Here is a 23,991-nt window from a genome sequence, read left to right on the forward strand (position 1 = left end):
TAAAGTCTCCCCCAAGTCTCAGAGCCTCCTCCCACCATGCCAGACTCTCAGAACATTCTGCCTGCCCTGTTCCCCTGTTCCTCTCTCCTCTTTCTTCATCCTCCTCCTGCCGTCTGTGTCTCTTAGATCCTGCCTCCTTGTTCTTCCAGCACCAGCTGGCAGCAATCTCCCTGCCTCTTGGATGGCCCCTAGTCCTTCTTGTTCATGTATTTATCTCCTAATGTGAACTCCATGGTTTCCCAGCTTCCTTTCTGGTGCTCCTTCTGGTCTCCCTCAAGAAACGGGGTTTCCATAGATAAGGAGAACAGATTAGTGGTTACCAGAGAAGAAGGGAATGGGGAGAGGGTGCAGGGGAGATAAGGGGCACATATGTGTGGTGATGGATAAAAACTACACTATTCATGGTGACCATGATGCAGTCTATACAGAATCTGAAATATAATAATGTATACTTGAAATTTATACAGTGTTATAAGTCAATATGACCTCAGTAAAATAAAATAAAATAAAGAATTGGTGTTTCTCAACGTTCTGTTGTAGAGCCTCTTTTCTCACTCTGCACTCGCCTTAGGAGGCATCCATTCCGATGGCTTTGGGTTAGCATCTATGTGCTGATGACTTTCCAATCTTTATTTCCCAGCCTGCTATCTGTTCTGAGATCTGGGTTTCTAGAGGCATCTGAAATTCGAAATGTCTGAAAAGAAACTCAAAATGTCTATCTGTAGCTCAGTAATTGTACCACGGTCTACCCAGTTGCTTGTGCCAGAAACTTGGGAGTTGGTCTAAACTTACCCCTCTCCTCTCTCACATCTGGACTCTCAATAGATCTTGTTGATTCTGCCTTCTAAATATATCTCAGTCCTGCCACTTTTCCCTGTCTCAACCACCAAGCCACCTGTGCCTCTTTTTGGGTGGATATAGTAGCCTCTGTATCAGTTAGGGTTGAGTTGGGTTGTGTATCATAGAAAACTCCTAATTGATAGTAGCTTAAACAAAATAAGATTATTTTTTCTCCTTTCATGTGGGAAAAAAAGGCTGGAGTCAGGTTGACCTGAACTAGTATGGTGGATCCAACTCAGGGATCCTGGATCCTGGATCCTGTCTTTCCCTTCCATCATGCTAGCTTTTATCTTTTATATTGGCCCAAGATGGCTGCTGGAGCTCCAGCCATCTTGTCTGAATTGCAGGCTGGAAGAAGAAAGAAAGACAGAAAAGCAAGAAAGGACATCTCCCACCTGGGTCGCTCTAGTCAACAGCCTTCCCTTATGTTCCACATGAGGTTTCTGCCTAGATCTCATTGACTAGAACTTAGTGCATGGCCATACTTAGCTGCAAAGGTATTGAGAAATTGACTCTTATTCTAAGTATCAATGTACCCAACTAAAAGTCAGAGTTCCGTTACTGATGAGGAGTGGATATTGTGGGTAGACAACTAGGGATCTCTGTCACATCTGAATAGGCTCCTCTTTCCACTCTTGTCCTCTCCTGTCTGTTGCACACAATGGCCACAGTGATCTTTTAAGAACATCAATATGATCATGTCCCTCCCCTGCTTAAAACCCTTCAAGAGCTTCCCATTATCCCCAGTTTAGATCTCAAGAGTCCTCAACATAGCCTGTGGTCCAGCAGCCTCCCCACCTGTCTGCATTAATCTGCACTGCCTTCTCTTCCTTTCTTCCACCCTTCCAGCTCATCAGTCTTTCTGTTCTTTGAAGGCCGCCAGCTCCTTTCCACCTTGGAGCATGTACTTTAGCTATATCCTCTGTCTGGAATCCCTGTCTCCCCTCGCTTGACCGGCATGCTTCTCCTCCTTCAGGTTTCAGGTTGTCCCTCAGTACAGCCTCTCTGATCTTCCAGGATACATTAGTTTTCCCTGTATCATAGCATCCTGTGCTTTTACTTTGTGCCACCTATCTCTGTTTAATAAATTGTTTGTACAATTATTTTTTCAGTCTCTCTCTCCCTCCCTCATCTGTAAGCTTCACAAGTTGAAGGCAGTGCTTAGCGCAGCACTTGACCTGTGGGAAATAATAGATGATTGTTGAATGATTGAGCAGGCTCCAGGTTCAAGGATGGATAGGATGGATTTATTTTGAATCATGTTGAAGAGATATAAATGAAAGATGTAAGGAGCGATGTCTTGCTAGGTAGTCAGAGATACCGTCAGGCACATATGAGAAGTTGGGATTAGAGAAGTAAATTTGAAATCACCAGATCTTGTCCATTTAGTGCTGTTTATCCTAAAAGGAAGGGGCATGCAGTGGGCTTTGGAGCCAGACAGACCTGCCCTGAATCCTGGATCTGTCATCTACCAGCTGCGACATTGGGCAGTTGATAGAACTCTCTGAGCCTCAGTTTCTTTCTCTGTAAGTGGAGAAAATACCTACCCAGTAAGGCCATTTGTATGCAGAAAGAATATTACAAGCTATTCTGTCCGTTGGTTCAAAAAACACTTTAAGAAGGGAGATTTTTCTACTTTAAAAACAGAGACAATGGAAAATGTTCTTTTTATCATTTCCTGGTCATCCTGAATACACATCCTCTTGCCCAGTGAAAATCGAGAGGGTCTCCTGGGCTTGGGAACAGAAGGGTTTTGGAGCCTTCTGTAGGCTTTTATTTATTTTTTAATTTACCAAATACTCTGTAGTGCTACCCTGTGTTATTCATGGTCTATGTGCTTTGTAAGTATTAACTTTAATCTTCTTAACTTTATAAGGTAGCTGTGGTTATCATTCCCATTTTACAGATACGGAAACCGGAGGCCAGAGAGGTTGAGTCCCTCGCCCGAGGTTATCTAGCCAGTGCGTGGCAGTGCCAGGAAGCCAGCCTGCGCTGTCTGATTCTCGACCTCTGAACCATTACACTGCACTGCTTCTGGGTAATTTCGTGATACTTTTTGGCTGGCAAAATTGTGTATTTACATAAGGATCAGACTTATGTTAATCTTTATGTTCACCAGAACATGCATTAGCCCTCAAGAAAGCCTAACAAACTGGTAAAAGTGTATCTTTGTCATATCACTGTTATACTTTGAAGGAAGAGAAATTTTTGACGAAAGGTGCTCTCTGCTATCGTGTTTTAAGGCTGTGAGTTTCCAGAGATCAACTGTTTCTAACGTAAAAAGGAAGTGTTAATATATCACTTGCTGATTCAGTATTGGTTTCATACTGTAAGACAGAGCTAAAATAACAGCCTTAAAGGGTAAAAATAGGACGGTCATATGAAACATCAACTGTCCTTTTTAAAAAAAGAATTGCCAGACCCATGAAGTAAAGGTTAATCTCTTTTTTGGCCAAAATGTGTGGCTATTGGTAGACACTGGTCATTTCTATTATGTCCTCTCGTAATTTTAGGGCACTGGTTATTTGTCGTGGCCAAGGGAAGAATCTCATTTATGCCATTTTATTTAATAAGACACAGTCACATTTGACCTCACTTCTCAGATCTTTCTTGGAGTCTAGAAGGTGGGTGTGAGGGATTTTCCTTAAACAGAGCTAGTGGCTTTTGCTTTTATTTTCCCTAAGGGCTAATACTATTTGAGAAATCATACTAATAGCTAAATTTATCAAGCACTTACCATTTGTCAGCTTTGTTCTGAGAGCTTAACGGGAATTCACTCTCTCAATTCTTACGACAGACTTATGAAGCTGTGCTGCTATTATTCATCCCGTTGTGTAGCTAAAGAAACTGAGGCACAGAGAGGTTAAATAACTTGTCCAAGGAGACACAGCAAGTAAGCAGCAGTAAGCTCTTGTTAGAGTCCAGCTGGGTCTTAGTCTAATGAGATATAAGATATGTAAAACAAAATAAAGTGGTTTGTCCTTTTATTTTTATTTTTCAAAAGCTACCCGTTTTTTCTTCCTCCAAAGAAGGAGGGCCTGGGCCCTTGCATGCCAAAATATAATCATTTAAGGCCATGGTTCCTCATTGCCTTGAAGAGTAGGTGCAACCCCTTAGCACTACATGCAGAGCCCTTCGTAATCTCGTCCTTCCTCCCTCCCGTTCTCCTCTCCTGCCTCTTCCATCTGTTCATCTGAATGCCTCTCTACATGCCGGCTCGCTGACATGCTTGCAGTCCCCAGACTTGCCGTGCTTTTTGTCTCTGCCGCCCTTTGCTTGTAATGTTTTCTTTTGTCGATGAAAATAATCCATAACCAATCTATAAATGAAAATTTGGGTGAGTTTATTCTGAGCTTAAATCTTAGGATTATAACCCGGGAGAGTCTTTCCACAAAGGAACAGAGCACTCCAAAGAAGTGAGGGTACACAGGGTGGTTATATACCCTCAAAGAGGGTGTTTCACATATGATTGAAATGTCCCTCCCGCAATAGTCACAAGATTGCCCTGTCTGCACAGCACTTGATGGACACAGCAGGTAGTGGGTCTGCTATCTTGGTGGGCGTAGCAGGAGGCAAGTCTATTGTCTCAGGCTGGGTGGTCACAGGTGTCGCAGCAATCGGTTTCTAGCCTAAGGAAAGATACTTAATCCTTAAGGAGATGCCAACGTTGGGAGGGGGAGGGAAGTTGCACCTTTATCTCAAGGCCCTTTTGCTCTTACCATAGGGAATCTCTAAAGCAGATATACAATGCATGCTCAACGGCCACGGTCAGGCCCTTTTGGAAAGACAAGGTCAGGCCAAATTAGGTTTACACCAAATGGCTTCCTCATATATTCCAATATATCCTATTACTTGCCATTTTTATTTGTCACTTTGTAATGCTCTTTTCCCTGTGCTTTGCTGGGAAATCCCTCATTCGTGATTCAAGGCTCAGCTCAGAGGCACCTCCTTGGTGTAGCCTTCTTTGACTCTTCTGGAAGAAATAACCTCCTCTTCCTTTGTGTCTCACTGGATTCTGTTCAATAAAGAACTTTCCACCCTACCTTATGGGTAATCACCTCTTCCCAGTCAGTTGCAAATTCCTGAGGACAAGAGCAGATGCTCCATACATTGTGACTGAAGAGCTGAGTAGGAGAGATAAGAGAAAGGTGTGAGGGCATTTGAGTTAACTGCTGATGTCGTTTACTATCCTGTCTGTGGGGTGTAAGGCTTTTTAATTTGGGGGCATGAACTATTCAGTGTGACCTGCGCCCTTTCCTAAGTAGGAATGGAAAGTTTACAAATTCTGAAGTTCACAATCATGATATCCACGAAACATGCCACAGTGAAACGACTGTTAATTCGGCAACTGAGATAGTGTATGATTTAAAATAATTGCTATTATTCTGGGTTAACTGTCTGACGTTTTAATTGACTAAGTTAAATTTAATTCAGATTCCAGCGTTTTCCTGGCTTGTCCACACCAAATCTCGATTGAGTTCTGACTGTGCTGGGTACTGATGGTGAGTCGTTCCGTCCACTATGGGTGTCAGCTGTCCAACAGGAGTCTTGCAAGTAACAACTGCATTTATGATTTGTAGAAGTTAGAAAAAAGGCTGCTTCTGATTCCGAGTGTGAAGTGTGTGACTAGGACCAAATACCTTAAATGTACTAAATTGAACCATCTGAAATTATCAATATTTGATCATCTTTGATTTACAAAAATGGCAATTTCTTATAGTTTGACCTAATATTACCTTAGCGAATTGAGGAGAAAGGCGACTTCTCTTTCTGAATCCACTTAAAAGCCCGTGCTTGGTAGTATGGAGGTTTCAGATATACTCACTGGAGTTACTACAGTAACTTCTACAAGTTCCTCGAAAGTCTTCCGAGGCTGGTTGCTGTCAAGGTGATGTGACGTGGTACCTCTGCACCCCAGGAAGGGAGGTGACGGGGTAAGGAAGAGAAAATCAAACAAATAATGCCCCCATCGTGGGTGCTGGTGGGCTCACAATGAGTGGCCTGGCTGTTGGGCTGTGGGGGTCTTGTATTTGGCATTGGGGGCGGCTCTTGGATTGCCCATATATTCTGCAACTTGGATTAAGTTTTCCTAGAGTATTTGAGAGTTAATTAAATACCAATAGCAAACTAAGAGGGGCTGACTAGTTTAAATATGGCCCTCGCTGTGACGGCCAATAAAGAGCAGAGCAGTGTAGCCCAGAGTTCTGTGTCCTCTTCATTTGCCCTTGGTCCATTTGTTTAACCTTAGTGCCCTGTTTACCTAACTGTAAAACGCAGATGCTAAGTATCTCATTACTTCAGCAGTGTCAGTAGTTCTGTAATGAATTACCAGGCACTTTGAGATTGATGGATGCAAGGAGCTGTGGAAACATGAGCTCCAAGAAGGATTGCGTAAATATCAGGAATTGTTGTTTCCTCTTCTGAATCCAGTGTGCGTTACCACAAGGATAGCTGATGCTTCATCAGCAGCAATTAAGTAATGTGCCCATCTCTACTTTTTACCAGTTTATAATGGACCCTTTCTATATTCTCACAAAAAATTTTTGTAAGTAGATCCAACTATGACTTTCATCAGGATTTTAAAAAATGTAATGGACAGAAGTATTTTTTTAGACTCTTATTATGGAAAGTTTCAGACATACTCAAGAGTAGACAGAGTAGTTCAGTGACCCCCATACACCCAGCACCCAGCCAAAAAACCCTGAGTCACACTTCCCTCCCCCTCCATTACTTGTAGCAAATCCCTCACTCCCGTTATCTTGCAGAAGTCACGTCATTTCTTCCACAGATGCTTCAGTGTCCACCTCCAAAAGACAAGGAGTCCCTCCATCTTAAGTAGAACCTTACTGCTGTCAGCACACCTCAAAATATGTCAGCAGAACTTCCTTGATGTTGTCAAGCATACCCAGCCAGGGGAAGAAATTGTTTTAAAAATGATTTTATTTATAGAATGTTCTCAGTTGAGAAGTTGTGCTACAAAAGTTTTCTGTCAATTGATTAATTGTAACACACAGTGAATATTCGTATAGAAACCATAGTAAACGCAGTGATTGACACCCATGAGGCCCACAGAAACTTACGGAACTGGGCAAGTCTGTATATTTCTCTGTGAATATCTTACTGGGGGGAGAATTGATGGGCAGTCATCTCCTTTACTAGAGACCTGGATCTGAGAAACACATTTTCTCTCTCTTGCCAGTGTTCTCATAGGGATTCCTTCTCCCCATGTCCACCTCCGCCCTTTCCCCCTCACTCTCACTCCACCTCCTGCCCCCTTGGCCCCTCTGGAAGAAAAAGGGAGGAACTTTTCCCAGTACAGCTGATTATCTTTATTGAAAAAAAAAAGGAGGGGATGTTGCTCTCTCAGGGGCAGCAAGCAGTATAGGGAAGCTGCCATCATATGCAGTTTAATATTTTAAAGGTATTTAGAAGACAAACTGCGGTGTGATTTCTTTAACACTGGGGAGAACTAGAGCGATATTATAAATGGTCCAGGAGAGGCTTATTTAGAGACCAGGTTAATGCTCTGCTTTTGCAGTCCCCTAGCAAAGTTTGGTTCAATTTCAAGTCAACCATGGCTCCAGCTCATACTTTATGCCTGCATCTTTGCCCTCCATGAACATCAGATTAGCAGAGACAGTGGTCTTTCTTAGTGGAGGCACTGGTCTGGTGTGGGCAGTGTGGAGGTAAGGAGCCTCCCCACTTTTCGCCTGTCCAGAAACCCAGTCCTGCCTGTAACTCACCAGTCAGCCTCATGGGGTGAGGCTGTGGGGTGGTTGCCATAGTGGCTTACCACTCCCAGGGCTGTCACTTCTCTGGATTATCACTTCATCAATCCATTCGGCCATGGTGGGGATATTGGGGGTGGGGGTGGGAATTGTGCCCCTATTTGTGCTGTGGTTGCAGGTTCATACCACATGCAAAAGCCACAGAGTGTGCCCTTGTGCGTTTGCCTTACTGGTAGCCACTGCCACCCACCTCCTATCCCGGCAATTGCATTTTCTGTCTTGCCCTGTTTGCTGTCTGTAACCCTCACACACCCAAAACTCAGAAGACTTACCTCTCTCAAGTTCCTCTTGATAAGACATCGTGTTCATGTGATTCTAGGTATTTCCACGTTCATAAAGATATGAAGTGTCATTAAAAAAAACACACCAGGAACCCATGAAGTGTCCTCTGGAGAGCCTCAGAACACACACACTGCACCCCCACCCCCCCGCCCCCATACACACAGGCACACAGAATCCCTGGTGCAGAAGCAAAGTGCTACTAGTCAGTGTTAACCATAGAAACCCCAGAACTGCAACCTGGGTTAAAGGGCCTTCCTTCTCTTTTACTGCTTAAAAAAAAGCAAAGAGATTCGCAGCGACATATCCCCTGATTGCCCCCTCTGTGGTTGAGGAGAGCGTCCCTTGACAGGAGTGATGAGCATCTTTAAAGATTATAGCAGGATGGTTACCCTGTGAACTGGGTACCACACGTGCAGCAGTGCACTTCCATAGAACGGGGGGCAGAGAGGCAGGGCCTCTTAAGTCCTGGTGATTCTTGGCACGCCTGTGCCCCCCTGGTATGGGAAACGTCTGAGAGAGCAGCGGCAAAAATAAAAACAGCTGACACTCTTCTCTGAAACAGTATAGTCCAGTGGTGGCTCTCACTGGATATTGTGAAATTAAACCTGAGAAGGGCCTCCACTCCGCTTATCTGGAGCCCCTCCTATTCATTCATGTCCTTGCTCATTCACTGACCTATTCAACCAAGGCACTGGGCACCTGCCAGATGCCAGGCTCTCACATGCCAGGCACTGTTGCAGGTGCTGGGGGGGCAGTGTGAATGTCTTCACTGAGCTTCCAGTTGGTGACCTTCATCAACCTGCGTCAAAGAAGCGGGTGAGGAGAGAGGAAGAAAGAGGAGGGTAGGACCAGGCACCCGTTTGGGGGGAAGGTGTTCAATTTATTTATTTCTTAACTAGAAATTCATTTAGTACTGATGAATCAGATGGATGGACGAGTTCTTTCTAAACTGGAATAAGTACTAAGGCAGAGCCTTCATTTAAATGAGAGTTGACTGACTATCTACTATAAACTGGCCTAGTATAAAACTGAACTTATTTTGCTTAATCTTTGTACCTATTTTTCTCTTTTGTTGGTTTTTCTTTTTTTAAGTCTATGATTTAGAACACTAAATAATTAGCAAAGAATTTCCTGGTTTCCAAGTGTTCTCACACTTCAATATCCCTGATGCCTGAGGCCATATTTTTTTTTCAGCTTTATTGAGGTATAAGCAATACACAATAAATTGCATATATTTAAATTTTATTATTTGATGAGTTTTGACACCTGTGAAACCATCACTACCATAAAAATAATGAACATATTCGTCACCCCCTAAATTTCCTCGTTCCCTTTTGTGATTCATAACCTCCCCTTTCATTCCCACCATCCCTAGGTAATCACTGATCTGATTTTCGATGTTAGAAATTAGTTTGCTTGTATTAGATTTCTAGAATAAACAAACTCATGCAGCATGTTCTCTTTTTAGACTAGCTTCTTTCACCCAACATATTATTTTGAAATACATCCATTTTGTTCTATCAATATTGCCTTTCTTTTTATTACTGTGAGGTATTCATTGTATGGATATACCACAATTTGTTTAAACGTTCACCTGTTGATAGACATTTGGGTTGTTTCCCGTTTTTAGCTATTACAGATAAAGCTGCAACGGAAATTCTTGTACAAGTCTTTGTGTGGTCAGGTGCCTTTATTTCTCTTGGGTAAATACAGTGGCCATATTTTTTAATCTTCACATTTTTTATGCTTAGCACATTATCTAGCATATAGTAGATGCACAGGAAATATTGTCCTAAGAAGTTGCGGTCCTTTTCCTCTGCTTCTATGGTAATTGATAGATAAGACTAAATTACTTTTAAAAATAGGTCTTGAAAATATTATTTTGTTTCAAGAGAGAGTGGTTCTGCTATTGTCCTTTTTCTCTAGTTTGTTCTATGATATTTTGTGCACTAAAGTCAAGCTTAATTGCCTACTCCTGTATTTTTTGAGTTCCCGGAGTATTTACTGAATTCCTCTAAGGAGAAAGTAAGGAAGTACTGGTTTGTTACCTAAAGAAACAGTGTAAAAGCCAGTAAAATAGTTAAAAGATCTCTCTATTAAATCCTTTTTCTTGTTGAATTCTGTAACAAAGTTAGAGGATATAGTGTGGAAAAAAATTAAAGATCTATTTATGGGAAAAAAAGAGTTTAAATGCTGAAAAATTTTAGAAATCTTAAATTTAAAGAGAAAGACAGTTACACTAAAAAACTTATATTAGTGATTCCAATGGGCCAGATATGTACTGAGTACTCTATGATTGTATGACAATTAATCCTCTTAATAATCTAGGGCATAGGTTATTTTCATATCCCCATTTTACAGATGAGGGAGGAAATAGAGACCAACAGAGGTTAATTAATTTGCATGGGGCCACAGAGTTGGCATTTAAACGCAGGTCTGCCTGACACTGAAGCTGTTCTCTCAACCATTAGGACACATTGACTCTGCTATGTTCAAACATTGAAACAATACTCAGAATAACTGTGGCATGTTCAATAAGTTTAAAAAAAAGTCCATGTAGGCAAAGAGATTCTAGCAGTATCGCCAATTGCTCTGTACATTATTCACACAAATTTCCCTAAAAGTTAATCAACTTGACAAGTTGCTTTCCTAATAACCTCTGACTTTATATTTAAAGCAAACTTTTGTCCTCTTCCCATCACTTGCATTGGCCACTCTGTTTCCAGTCACCTGTCAGGGAGAGTTCGCAGGTAGACAGAAATGTCCAGTCCCTTTTTTCTTTACCAGTGGAACCACCCCGTTGTCTCTTGGACTTGTGGCTGTTTGGCCCTCTGCAGATCCAGCAGACCCACAGATAATGCGTTGTCTGTGATTTCTCTTCTATTTCTTGCCTGCAATTTTAAATAACTCTTGGCTGGGAAACCTCATTAGGCCTGTTAAGGCATCAAAATGATGTTCATGTCTTATGTCCCACCTAGATTATAAGGTCTTTGCAGGTAGGAGGGTATATCCCTTATTTTTTTAGTTCTTGCTAAAGAGGCTTCTGACATCCCACTAGCCTGAAATCCTGGAGTTACAGAGGAATTTCTCTCTCAGTAAGATTCCACATGAACCTGGGGAGAACATTTTACAAACATTTGGAAGTATGTGGGCTTTTTAAATCTGAGGGTGACAAATTAGTCAGAATCTAGTGTACAAGGCATCTTTGTGGGCTTCTATTTCTTTAAAAGTTGGCTTCATGACAGCTTAGTGTTTCGGTGTAGCAATTAACAGAATTATGTTTTAAAAACTGGACAATTCGTGGTTATGAAACACTCACCTACGTTTCAGACCATATGAAACAAGGCTCCAGATATTTGCATATATACTTTAATCACAGGAAGTTACTAAGAGAATGAAGTATTTCCATGGTGTCGTGCTTGCAGACCTAAATATTAAAGTATGTCATGGTGGTAAGCACCCTGACTTTCCATGATGTCTAGCTCAGTGTGTAAGCATATGGTGGGCGTTTTGCATACTAGATACTGGTCAGGGGCTGTCCTCCCTCACAGATCTGCCATGTGGGAACCTTCTCTGCCACTGTGACCCAGTCCGTGATTTCCCACAGGTGTTTTTGCTCTTGGCATTTTTGCAGAGGTGGGGTGGTTATTGGAAGAGTTAAATGAGCTAATTTGTGTAACTCCATGAGATAGTACCTGGCACACAGTGCCAATTAAGGTTGCGTATTATGTTTATTATTCAAATACGGGTTAACTCAGACACTCTGATTGAATATATTTAAGTTCACCCCAGGGAATCTAATCGTTTTGTACCTATGCTGCAGCTTCAGAGCTCAAGCCCAACCCTGAGTTTTATGTAAGTTCTTGTTTCCCAGTAAAACGTTTCCCTGTGTATCAGTCTAGGCAGGAAATATGTCCAGGTGGAAGCTGTGCCCCAGAAGCCAAATGTTGCCACAAAAATCCATTCTCTGTTTCTGCATTTTCTGTGTCTTCTTATCAGTAAGGAATCAGAAACTTCGTTGGGGTGGGAACAAGTAGGCTTGTGGGATTTGTGCAGGAATGCTGGTCTCTGAGGAGAGGTGGCTGAGAATCCTCATGGGTCACATTCATGGGGCTTTAGCTGCATGCATACCTGTGCATGGAATCTTGTCACACACACAAGTCAATAACCCCGCTGTACGCCTGACTCACGTAGTGGGAGCTGTGCCAGGCAGGCCAGGTGGTGGGGGAATACAGTGACAGGTACACAATAACAAAAATCAAGGAGTGTTAGAATTTGAAATAAACAGAGAGAATATAACCCAGTCTTGTCCACCCTTTGGCCATTCTGTATACTGCTTACATGATCGTGACACATATATGTACCATCTGTAAAGTACTGTGCTTTCCCTTAACTTCACATTTTTTCCCTTAAATACACTTATGTTGAAAGGAAACTGTATCAGTAAATAGAAAACCATTACTACAAGGTAACTATAAAACTAAATACAATAAAAACAAATGTTTGTCCGAGTTCCCCCTAAAACCACCTCAGATACCACTGTAGCATAATTTGGGAAATACTGATTTAGTTCAGTGTGTGCCCTTTATATATAAGGAATCTGAAGTATTGAGTAGCTAAGATGGGGGGTCTTCTTGTTCAAGAATGTATTACTCAAGGTAGCTAACTGCTTTAACATAAAGTCCCCAAAAACCCTATGCCTGAACACAATAGAAAGTTTATTTCCTGCTCATATTATGTATAACTACTGTCCACATGGTGACTCAGGGATCCAGGCTCCTTCCATCTAATAGCTTCATTGTCTTTTATGTTTGTTTATTGGTTTTTAAAAACAGCTTTATTGAGATCTAATTCCCATACCATACAATTCATCCATTTAAATTGTGCAAGTCACTGGTTTTTAGTATGTTCACAGAGTTGTGCAGCCATCACTGCAGTCAATTTTAGAGCATATTCATCACCTCCCCCAAAAAAATCTTGTACCCGTTAGCAGTCCATTGTCTTTTGGTCCATGTTTTGGAGGACAGGAAGTGGTGTTACATCACTTCCACATGCACTCCCTTGACTAGAGCTCAGTCATGTGGCCTCACCTAAATGCATGGAGATGGGAAATGCAGTGCAGCTGGGCACCCAGGAAGAGGAGGAAGATGTGGCAATCTATGGTCACTGGTATTGTCTCTGCTCCAAGGGATTTATAACCTTTGGATTAAATTTGTTAATTCTAAAATTCCTTGAATTCAGAAGTCTGTTACGTAAAATTTATGAAAGGATCCCTATACATTTATTTCTATACAAGTCATTCCAATTTTTACTGATTTTGAGTTAAACTAGGTAAATCACTTTTAGACTTATTTCAAAGCACATGTGTTATAGTAAGTTTTGCTTTCAACTGTAATAAAATTCACCTGGTAATAGTTTCTAGATGTGCCGTTGGGCCACAAAAGGGAGCTGGGAAAATATAGAAGCATAGAAAAAGGGGAAATGACCACTCAGGAAAAAAAAGCTTTAGCTTTAAATATAGTGAAAAAATATCTCCGGAAACGTTGTAATTGCCTACATCAGCACAATCTTATGTGAAAATTATTCTGTGATTTCAGGACTGGAATTTTCTGCTTTCAGATTCCTTATAATTTATAGAGATTTTTTTCAACATTCTGTTTTTTTCCTGGATATTATGTTAAACACTATAATCTTCAGAATTAAACCATGCTTATGTATGTAACTACTAGCTTCTTGATTTAAAAGTGCTTTTTTTTTTTTTTAGTGTAAAAGCACTTTACAAAATGTACAGCACCTATGTCAGTTATTATTATGAGCTGGTTAAAAGGGAGGAAAAAAATATTAGCATGTCAAGTTTTTCTTTTTTTTTTCTTTTTTTTTCCTTTCATTTTTCACTAGAATTTAGTCCTTAGTAAAGAGGGAACATTTTATCATAGAATCACCAAGTTGGAAATGACTTTAAATTTTGTTTATTCTGCTTCTCCTGATGCCAGAAAAATCTACATCAAAATTATTCCCAGTAGCCACAAGAAAAATGCCAGATCAGTCCTGAGGTTTCCTTATTTCTCCTGATTAACATGTCCTACAGCACTTGAGGCCCATTCTTTTAACTCTGTTCTGAGTTGAAGGTGAAAAGAGCTGCTCCTGTGTATAGAATAGGCCTTTTGGCTCGTTTGAGATTTTTAGTAGAATTGTGTCATTTTCTTTCTTTCATTTTCGAGAGTTGACTGGAACTCTTTAGCCTTTCAGTTTTGACCCATCTGAACTTTCATTGTAAACATTATTGTTGGGGCTGGCTCCGTGGCCGAGTGGTTAAGTTTGCGCGCTCTGCTGCGGCGGCCCGGGGTTCGGATCCTGGGCACGGACGTGGCACCGCTCGTCAGGCCACGTTGAGGCGGCGTCCCACATCCCACAACTAGAAGGATGTGCAACCAAGATATACAACTGTGTACAGGAGGGGTTTGGGGAGATAAAGCAGAAAAAAAAAATTGGCAACAGTTGTTAGCACAAGTGCCAATCTTTGGGAAAAAAAAAAGGAAGATTGGCAACAGTTGTTAGCCCAGGTGCCAATCTTTAAAAACAAAACAAAACAAAACATTATTGTTCCTCCTAACCTTTAGCGAATGTCTGGTTTTAAGTTCCTTAAGGGCAAGAAATTGTGTGCTTTCTAATCTCCATCATGGCCCTTCGGTGTCTGTGCCTTGTCGATGGTGGAAGGAAGCGGGAATCAACATTTGACAGATGAGGCTGAATGAAGGAATTGTTATGATGGAACGCAGTGAACAATGAATGTTAACAGCAAGTTTTGGTGCTGTCTGTCTGCCGAAGACTGCAAGTTCTAAGAATTGTAAATTCTGGGTTCTTACTTTGATGACACTATTTCATAGCACCGTCCCCCCCCCCCAGCAATATAGGGTATGTGTGTGTCTGTATGTATACATATAAAATATTTGCTTTTTGTCTGTATTCTCTGCATGGTCTCTTGTCATTAAGCATGTCATGCCAGGAGCCCATCTTTGGGTTTGTATTTATGATCTGTTTTAATTGTTGTGGCCTCTTGAGAAAGAACAGAGGCTGAGTGAACACTAGACAATTTAGTGGTGCCAAATGGAGGCTGATGATAGGATGGCAGTGTGTGTGCCAACAGAGGTGCCCATAGTTGAAAGTGAGAGAAGAGGTGGAAGACGGAGTCACGTGGCACACAGTAATGCGAGCATGTGGATATAGAAACAACTGGCTTCGGGAGAGGGATTCTGTTCCAGCAAACGCCCCATCCATCACAGTCAAGTAATGTTGTTAATTTAAATCTCATTTGTTGTCTAACTTTATTTGGATCTAATTTGTGAGCTGCTTTGGTCTTATAGTTGTTAACAGCTATGAGCAGAGATTTCCACCTAGTTTGTACTTAGTTAAATGATATCAAGTTATTCAAGCGTATGTGGCACTCAGGATTGGAATTAGACAGACAGAGTTCAAATCCTGTTTTGTTATGTGACTTTTGGCAGGTTAATTATACTCTCCAAGTCTTGATGTCTTCATCTGTTAAATGGGGTGACAACAGTTTTTATAATGCTGTGAGGATTCATTGAGTTATCCATTGAAGACGTTAACATAGTGCCTGGCTCATCGTGAGTGCTCTATAACTGTTAGATTTTGACGTAAGATAATTTTCTTTTCTATAATAAGAGTCAGAAATTTCAAGCTTGAGAGGCCTGGTGTCAGATAAAAGCTTTCATCTTTTGAGAGATCTGGGTTCAGTTCTGGCCCAGCCTCTGACAATCTCATACCTTCTCAGATGCTTAGTTTCCTAACAACTTCCCAGGATTACTGTGAAAGCTAATTAATAGTAAATGCTGCCATTTAGGGAGTGACTTCCATGTGCCAGACACTGTACTAAGCACCTATGTACATTATCTTTATTCCTGCTAAAAGCTTAGCAAAGTGAGTAGTGGTATCCTGTTCCTACAGACAAGGGAACTAAGTGGAGACAGAGCTTACCCTAGGCCATCCGACTTCTAAGTGGCAAAACAGAGGCTGGAATCAGGGTCTGCCTGTCTCCAAGGCTTGTGCTACCTACCGGAGGTCCCATTGCAGTGAAATTCTTCTGTGGCAGGCAGCTGGGAATAGCCACATCACACAAAAGTTGTGATGGGGGAAAAGGGAGGGACCATTTGGAATATTGGCGGGAAGTTCTTTTAGGTCTCTCACTGTGCATAATGGAGACTCAGGATGCCTAGGGAGGAGGGTGTGGAAGGAGGATATGCGGGTGTCCTGAAGATAAATGTCCCAGATTCACATGGGGCCAACCCTGGTTATTTATATACATTAAAAAAAATAATTTTATTAAATTAGGATCAATATTGATATTTTAAAAATACTGAGTATTCTGGCAATGAAAGAAAAACAGCATACCTTGTAAGACTTGCCGAGGGATGGGATCTCTTTTTTTTGTTTTCTTCTTCTCCCCGAAGCCCCCTCAGTGGATAGTTGTATATCCTAGTTGCAGGTGGGACAGGCTCTCTTATGTCTAACTCCCAGTTCTCCACTCAGTTGATGTGTGGTTTTAAGCAAGTTTTATTTCATCCCTCTGTCTAGTTTCCCCATTTATGCTGGTTTACAAATGTGTAAAGTGGCCAGGATTACCTCATTTTCAAGCTTTGTGAAATATACAGAGGATGTGAAAGAGAAGAGAAGTATATATCCTACACACACACACACACACACACACACACAGTGTCACTCATCCTTCTTTTCAGACTGGCTCAGCACACTTTTTAATAAACATCTACTAAGTGCCAGGCAGTCTTCTCCACCTGGAGGATTCAAAGATGAGTAAGAGGAGGTCTCAGCTTAATCGTGATTTTTCAGTCTAGTGGGCAGGGCGAAGTCTATAGAAATAGAAGGGAAACTTTGCATGAAAAAAGTAATGACTTTAGATATTTCTCCTGGGGCCACAATATTGACAATAATATATAGCATACTTCAGTAATCACGAAGTAATTTCCTTATTGAAGAAATTCTAAATAGTCTAAATGGAGAAAAAACAAGCAAAGTGTGCAGACCAGGTGTTGAGAGACCAGGTGTTAAGAGGGCATCTGGTGCTTCCGGTGACTCTGGATTCCCTTTGACGAGTCTCTCAATCATTGCAAACCTCTTCTTCCTTGTCCCTGCTTTGCCTCCCAGGGTTACCCCCAGGTGTGGCTAGAAAAAGACTCTACTGAATATACCATATATGTGTCTTGAAAAGAAGGATTCTCTTTATCTATAAAGAAAATGCTAAACATTTCTGAGTTTGAGCCCCATATTTTCAATTCTTTTCATACATTTTCACCTGGTTGTCCAACGGTCAACTCAAACAACAGTTCCCAACCTTGCCTTCTCCAACCTGATTCTCTTCTGTGTTCGTTATTGTTCATGGTATCCGTGTCTACTGGTTGCTCTAACTCAGAATGCCTCAGGCTCCCTGACTCCTTCTCCTCTCTTAATCCCCACTTCTCACTGCTCCCAAAGTTGTGTGGCCTCTGCCTCCTAAGACTCTGGCCTCCCTGCTTCCCTCACCTGCTTACTGCCATTGACTGGGTTCACAACCCCATTAGCCCTCGCCTGAATGCTGCAGCAGTCTCCTAGCCAGCCTCTCTGTCTCCACCCATTTGTTACACTGCCATTAATAATAATAATTATTTTTTGAGGAAGATTAGCCCTGAGCTAACTACTGCCAATCCTCCTCTTTTTGCTGAGGAAGACTGGCCCTGAGCTAACATCCATGCCCATCTTCCTCTACTTTATACATGGGACGCCTACCACAGCATGGCTTGCCAAGCGGTGCCATGTCCGCATCCGGGATCTGAACTGGCGAATCCTGGGCCGCCAAGAAGCAGAACGTGCGCACTTAACCACTGCACCACCGGGCCGGCCCCAATAATCATTTTTTCAAAAACACACCTCAACCCAGCCCTCCTCATTCCCCACTTAAAACCACTCAGGATAAATCCAAACTCCTAAGTCTGGCATATAAGCATCTTCTTGATTCGGTTTCAAATAACCTTTTGAGTCATTTCCTTCACTTCCTCTGAACCACCCTGAGCTTTGGCCATAGTGAATTTCTTTCTGTTCCCTAAATCAGAGCTTTGTTGTTTTTGCTGCCTGGAACTCTCATCTCCACTTTCACTACAGAAGAATTCCTACTTATGTTGTAAAAACCCAATCAAAATGTCACCTCCTTCCCTGAAACTTGCCCGACTCCTGGCCCAACCACTGCCCCACTCCGTAGCACACCTTGAGCTCACTGACTTCGTCATTATTTGATTATGAATCATTCCCCTCTTCCCCTTCCCCACCCTGGTGTTAGGAACTCCTCTTGAGGAGACCGTCAACCCCCTTCTGTGACTTTGAAGCTCTAGCACGTAGCTCTGTGCTTGGTGTTTGATCAGTGTTCCGTGATGGGATAGATAGAATAATGAATGAGCAACTTCAATTTGAACCTTTATTTGCAAACTTCAGAGCAAGATATTTGGATTAATAAGCCCAAATATTAGTACAGTACATGAATATAGACTATAATACAGAACACGAATTTAGGGGACATAAGCCAACCCAGTACACAAGTCATCCCGAATTTTCCTGTATAGATTGATGTACATCTAACAGCTGCTTTTAATAGCAGGGGCAGGTGGTGGGCATCTTGGAAGCAGACTATAACTTGCTGCTTGAGGGCTAAGTGAGCTGGCTGGTGATAAATGACCCCTGAGAGCAATGTCTGAAAACTCCGTGAGGTCAACAGTGATTTTCTTCAGGGTTGGGGGAGTAAGGGTTATTTCATTCTCCTTGTGCTGTTAGTATTTTATAAGGTTTCTATAAGGAACATGTGTGGCTTGTTAACAGGAGGATGATGCTCTGGCAATTTCGTCTGCCCATTAAGGGTGCAGGCTCCAGGACCAGGGTGGGTGGCCCTGTCTAACCAGACCTCTTAACACTTTGCACCAGGTTCTTCACAAGCTGGTCCCTGCTGGTCTTTCCATCCTGCCTCGTGTACTTTGTGCTTCAGCCACACTGATCTTTTTTTGTTACTTATTTATTTATGTAGCAAACACTTAGAGATATCATGCTACAGGCCAGATACTCTTCTAAGCACTTTGCAAATACTCTCATTTTAATTCTCATAACTAGGTAATAGTATCTATGAAGTAGATACTATAATTATTCCCAGTTTACAGATGAGGCAACTGAGGTCATTCTGGAATAGGTTTTTCTTTGCATGTGCTGTTCATTTCCTATCATGTATCAGAATTTCTTTTCTGAAATTGTCATTTAAGCCTTAGTTCCTCTATGTTCTCTTACTATCTTTTTATATTACAGTACTTACTACATTGTATAATAAATAATTACTGTGTATGTCTCGCCCACAGGTAAACTTGGGCAAGGTACTTAATTTTAGTTTCTTCCTTGTGGAAGATGTGTCTAATACTACTTCTCTCACAGAGTGGCTGTGAAGATTAAATGGCACAATATTTGGACCGTATGCTCAGGAATATAGTCCTGTGTGAAACTATAGGTATTGTCCAGTGGGAAACTGAGGGGAAGGGAGACAAGGAAAACCAGAATGACCCAAAATCAAGACCACTAAGGGAAAAGAGAGTGTCGGCACTCTCAAATGCCTCATAAAGGTTTGAGCGGGTGGAAACTGAGCAAAGACCACCAGGTTTGGTCACTGATGATGTTTTTGAGAGTGGCGTTAGCAGGCTGTGGTGAGGTGGGAGGCAGATTGCAAGTGGTTAAGAAGGAGTGGGTGGAAAGGAAATGAAGGCTGAAGGTGTAATCGTTTTCAGGAAGGGAAGAGAAGAGTTAGGGCAGTCGCGGGGCCACAAGAAGGGTTCTTGGTTTGGGTGGGAGGGGCCTGAATGTGTCTACAGGCAGAGAAGTAAATGCCTTGGAAGAGCACCACTACGGAGAATGTCCCCTTTCCTGTCCTGGCTGAAGCTCAGTCCATGCTCAGAATCCTTGTTGCCCCCTTGGGGACTTGGCTTCAATAATTCTGTCACCTGTTTGCAGCTGAGGCATCCCGGGGTCTGGTGGGCTTTGGGGTCAGTTGGGGTCCTTGGGGAGATTATTTAACTTGTCTGGGCTGCAGTGCCTCATCTGTAAAGTGGGGAGACTTTTGTGAGCATAAAATGAAATAACGTCTGTTAAGTGCCAGCTACCATGTCTTAACTGTTGTGTCCTTTTAACTTTCTCTTCAACACAAGATGAAAGAGAAGGAAAAAGGGTAAAACTTAGGGTGCTTTTGACCTGCAGAAGGAAGAAGTTGGGAGTGTGTTCATGAGATGGCTGCTGCTTCTCCATAAAGTAGTGAAGGACCTTGTCCACTGGACCAGGGGAGTGGGAAGGGACTGTAGAGCTGATGAGACTGGTGGTCTCCATGAAGGCACAGAAGGAAGGAGAGCAGCAGTGAAGGCCTGGCTGAGCACAGAGAAGATAGACAGGATTGTTTCGTGACCTTCTGCAGCCAGGTGTGCAGGAATAGGGGAAGGTGTGGATAGAACTGGGGACTCACAAACATGTCAAGGGAGTATGGGATGTGTGTGTGAGTGTGAGTGTGTGTGCAAGAGAGAGAGGATGCACTGGTGAAATGACAGCCAGAGTAGTCTAGTCAGGTATCAGGTGGGAGCTGACGGCCTGGGAGAGTCGGCAGGTCTGAAAGTCTTATGGTGACAGTGAAGATGCAGAGCAGGTTCCTGGGAGCAGTGTAGGGGTCCCAAAGGTTGTGGCCAGAAGGGAATTTCAAAGTATTAGATGAAGCAATTTTGAATGACCAGGGCCAGGAAATGGCTGGGTCACCCCAAATACTAGAACATTCTTCATTTCTCTACTTTCTCTTCTGCTCTTTATCATATAAATATCTACCCCACCTCAAAAATGTAACCTTAGCCTTTATACAGCTTTTTGAGTGGAACGCATCAGTTACTATTATTCAGTAAACATTTTTATTTCTACATTGTGTTTGTAATACTTTTTAATGGATATGGTGTATCAAATTATCTTTGCACATACTGCTTTGCATTCTTTTGGATTTTTCCCTGGGAGAAATTCTCAGAGGTAAGATTACTGTGCTGGAGGGTGTGGCTGATTTGGGGAGGGGTGTCTTCATGTGTCATTGGTTACTTCCTGCAGGGGAATTTGCAGAGAGCAGGGAGGGAGGGCGACAGGGAGGAAAAGTAGAGCATTCAATAAGAGAGAGTGAATGGAGGCTTCAGTGTGAACGCCGTGAGTTCTGTGTGCTGGAGGGGAAGATGTAACCGGCTGGAGTGTGTGGCTGTGATGGAGTACGTGGAAGTTTGCTTGGTTTGGACTTTGATGTTTTCTTCAGGGGGGTTGTCATCAAGAAGTTGAAGAAGGTAAGGCGTATGTGTGATGGGGAAGGTGACAATAAAAGAGAATCCGTTTCTGTTCTAGAGGTTTTTTGGGGAAGGAACAGAACATCTTTAGAAATTAAAGGACTTAATTAGTTTGATTACTGTCTTCACAGTGTTAGTATTTTGAACAATTTTAACAGTAGAGGGAGCCATGATTTAGATAATTATTACGGAAATAGTAATATTTTGAATCGGGGATTTCATTAACAAATATTACTATTAATAACATTTTTTTTTAATATCTTGTGATTGTAATGGTTCTCCCTCCCCCCCTTTTTTCTTTTAACAGAAAAAATACAGAAAGGGATTTATTGATGTTTCAAAAATCAAGTGTGTGGAAATAGTGAAGAATGATGACGGTGTCATTCCCTGTCAAAATAAATATCCATTTCAGGTGAGCTGGCATATTTTTGCAGCAGTATAACTGTGGGTTTTTAGTCATGCTTACTATTTGACATCATAGTTTCTTGTCATTGCTTTGTTGTTTGATTTAAATTTTTTTTTCGTCTTTCTTGAGGTATAATTGACACAGGAATTGTATATATTTAAGGTGTACAAGCTGATGGTTTGATCTATGTATACATTGTGAAATGATCACCACAATCAAGTTAACATATCCATCACTTCACCTGGTTACCGTTTTCTTCCATTTTTATTTTTGTGGTGAGAACACTTAAGAAGGTCTACCTTCTTAGCAGATTTCCAGTATACAGTACAGTATTGTTGGCTGCAGTCACCTTGCTGTACGTCAGATCTCTAGAACCCATTTATCTTGTATAACTGAAACTTTGTACCCTTTGACCAGCATCTCCCCCATTTCTCCCTCCTGTCTGCCCCTGGCAACCATCATTCTACTTTCTGCTTCTATGAGTTTGGCTATTTTAAATTCCACATGTAAGTGAGATAATGCAGTATTTCTCTTTCTGTGTCTGGTTTATTTCACTTAGCATAATGTCCTCTGAGTTCATCCATGTTATTGTGAATGGCAAGATTTCTGTTTTTTTTTAAAGATGAATAATATTCCATTGTATATATACACACCTCATTGTCTTTATCCATTCATCTGTTGATGAACATTTAGGTTGTTTCCATATCTGGGCTATTGCAAATAATGCTGAAAGGAACAGGGGCAGGCAGATATCTCTTCAAGATCCAGATTTCATTTCCTGTGGATAGAGACCCAGAAATGGGACTGCTGGATCATGCGGTAGTTGATTTTTAGGTTCATTTGTACTTTAATAATAATTACTTTTCTTCATGAACAGTTTAAGTGTTGGTGGAAACATTAGCTTCTTCTTTCTGTGGTCTGTTAGATTCTGCCAACACCCAGAGTATGTAAACCCCAGACCTAATTTGCTATTACTCAGATTTATCACAGAAAAGTCAGGATAAGGAGTGGGGATTGAGACTGAAAAAAGTGGGATGAGGTGTTCTCTGTGAACTTGAGAAACTGAGAAAGGGCAGGAGTGAGCTCCTTGAGCAGAAATGAGATTAAAAGGCTGCTTGTGATGCAGAATATATTAGCATTATATATAAAGCCGTACTTTTTTTTCTTTTGAGGAAGATGAGCCCTGAGCTAACATCTGTGCCCATCTTCCTCTATTTTATATATGGGATGCCTGCCACAGCATGGCTTGCCAAGCGGTGCCATGTCCGCACCTGGGATCCGAACTGGGGAACCCTGGGCCACCGATGTGAAACATGTGAACTTAACTCCTGCGCCACCAGGCCAGCCCTAAAGCCATACTTTTTTAAAAGGTTACCTTATTCCATTTTTTTCCTTGCAATGATCGTGTTAGACTAGGGAGATGAATACCATACTATTCTCATTTATGACTGGGGAAATTGAGGCTCACAGATGTTAAACAACTTGTGCAAGGTCATTTTGTGAATGAAAAGCCTCCCTAGAACACGTCCTCAGCTCCTGTCACTCCCACGGTGGGAGGTGTGGCATCCCGCACACAAGCCTTGAGGACTCAGGAGTGCAGAGCTGGCCCCCGCCATCCCAGAGCTTGCAGCAGCTAGCACATGACCCCTCGCTGCACCTAGCCACTCCCTGCTCTGGTTGAGGACGTTTGTTAAAAAGCAATCTTAAAAGTTAAGAAGAGGTAAACTTGAGCTTTAACTACGTAATTTAAACCAGCAAGATTTGAAAGATGAAAAATATCCTCTCTTATTCTGACTTAACTTAAGAAAGTCTGGATTCTAGTCCCACTTTCACGGTGAAAGTCTGCATCACCTTCAGATGCAGGCTCAAAAAAAACAAGTAGAAGACATTTTCAGAAGACACCAAAAGAAAAAAGAAGGTTGCTTCCTCTTCCAGCATGTTCTAGCCCTAGGAAGGGACAGAGAGCATAGGGAGGGACTGGCTGCCTGGTGAGGTACCACTTCACTGCTTTCTTGGATGAATCGTTTCTGGTGGCAGCCAGGAGTTCCCCAGAAGCCGGCGTTTCTTTCTTGGGTTTTGAACCCAGATCTGTGTGTCTATATAACATCTGTGCTGTTTTTCCTACAGCACACTGTTATTAAAAGTCTGTTGGATAAATGAATGAGTGAATGAAGATATAAATAGCAGGGCGGGTAACTAGTAAGTTAGCAGTGTTACCAAAGGAGAGTATATTTCCACCTTGTTGAAATGGCTTCTGTGCCTCAAGGTCTGCAGAGCTCTTCCT

General features: G+C 42.0%; 1 protein-coding gene across 1 annotated transcript in view; it reads left to right on the forward strand.

The window, feature by feature from the left end:
• LOC124232998 (tyrosine-protein kinase Tec) overlaps positions 1–23,991 on the forward strand; it is a 122,866-nt gene that overhangs the window by 66,587 nt on the left and 32,288 nt on the right. Inside the window, exon 3 of the mRNA XM_046649997.1 lies at positions 21,609–21,713. Within this exon, the coding sequence (XP_046505953.1) occupies positions 21,609–21,713 (105 nt within the window). The remainder of the gene's footprint in view (positions 1–21,608; positions 21,714–23,991) is intronic.

This window comes from Equus quagga, unplaced genomic scaffold, assembly GCF_021613505.1.
Source record: "Equus quagga isolate Etosha38 unplaced genomic scaffold, UCLA_HA_Equagga_1.0 146_RagTag, whole genome shotgun sequence".
Taxonomy (NCBI): domain Eukaryota; kingdom Metazoa; phylum Chordata; class Mammalia; order Perissodactyla; family Equidae; genus Equus; species Equus quagga.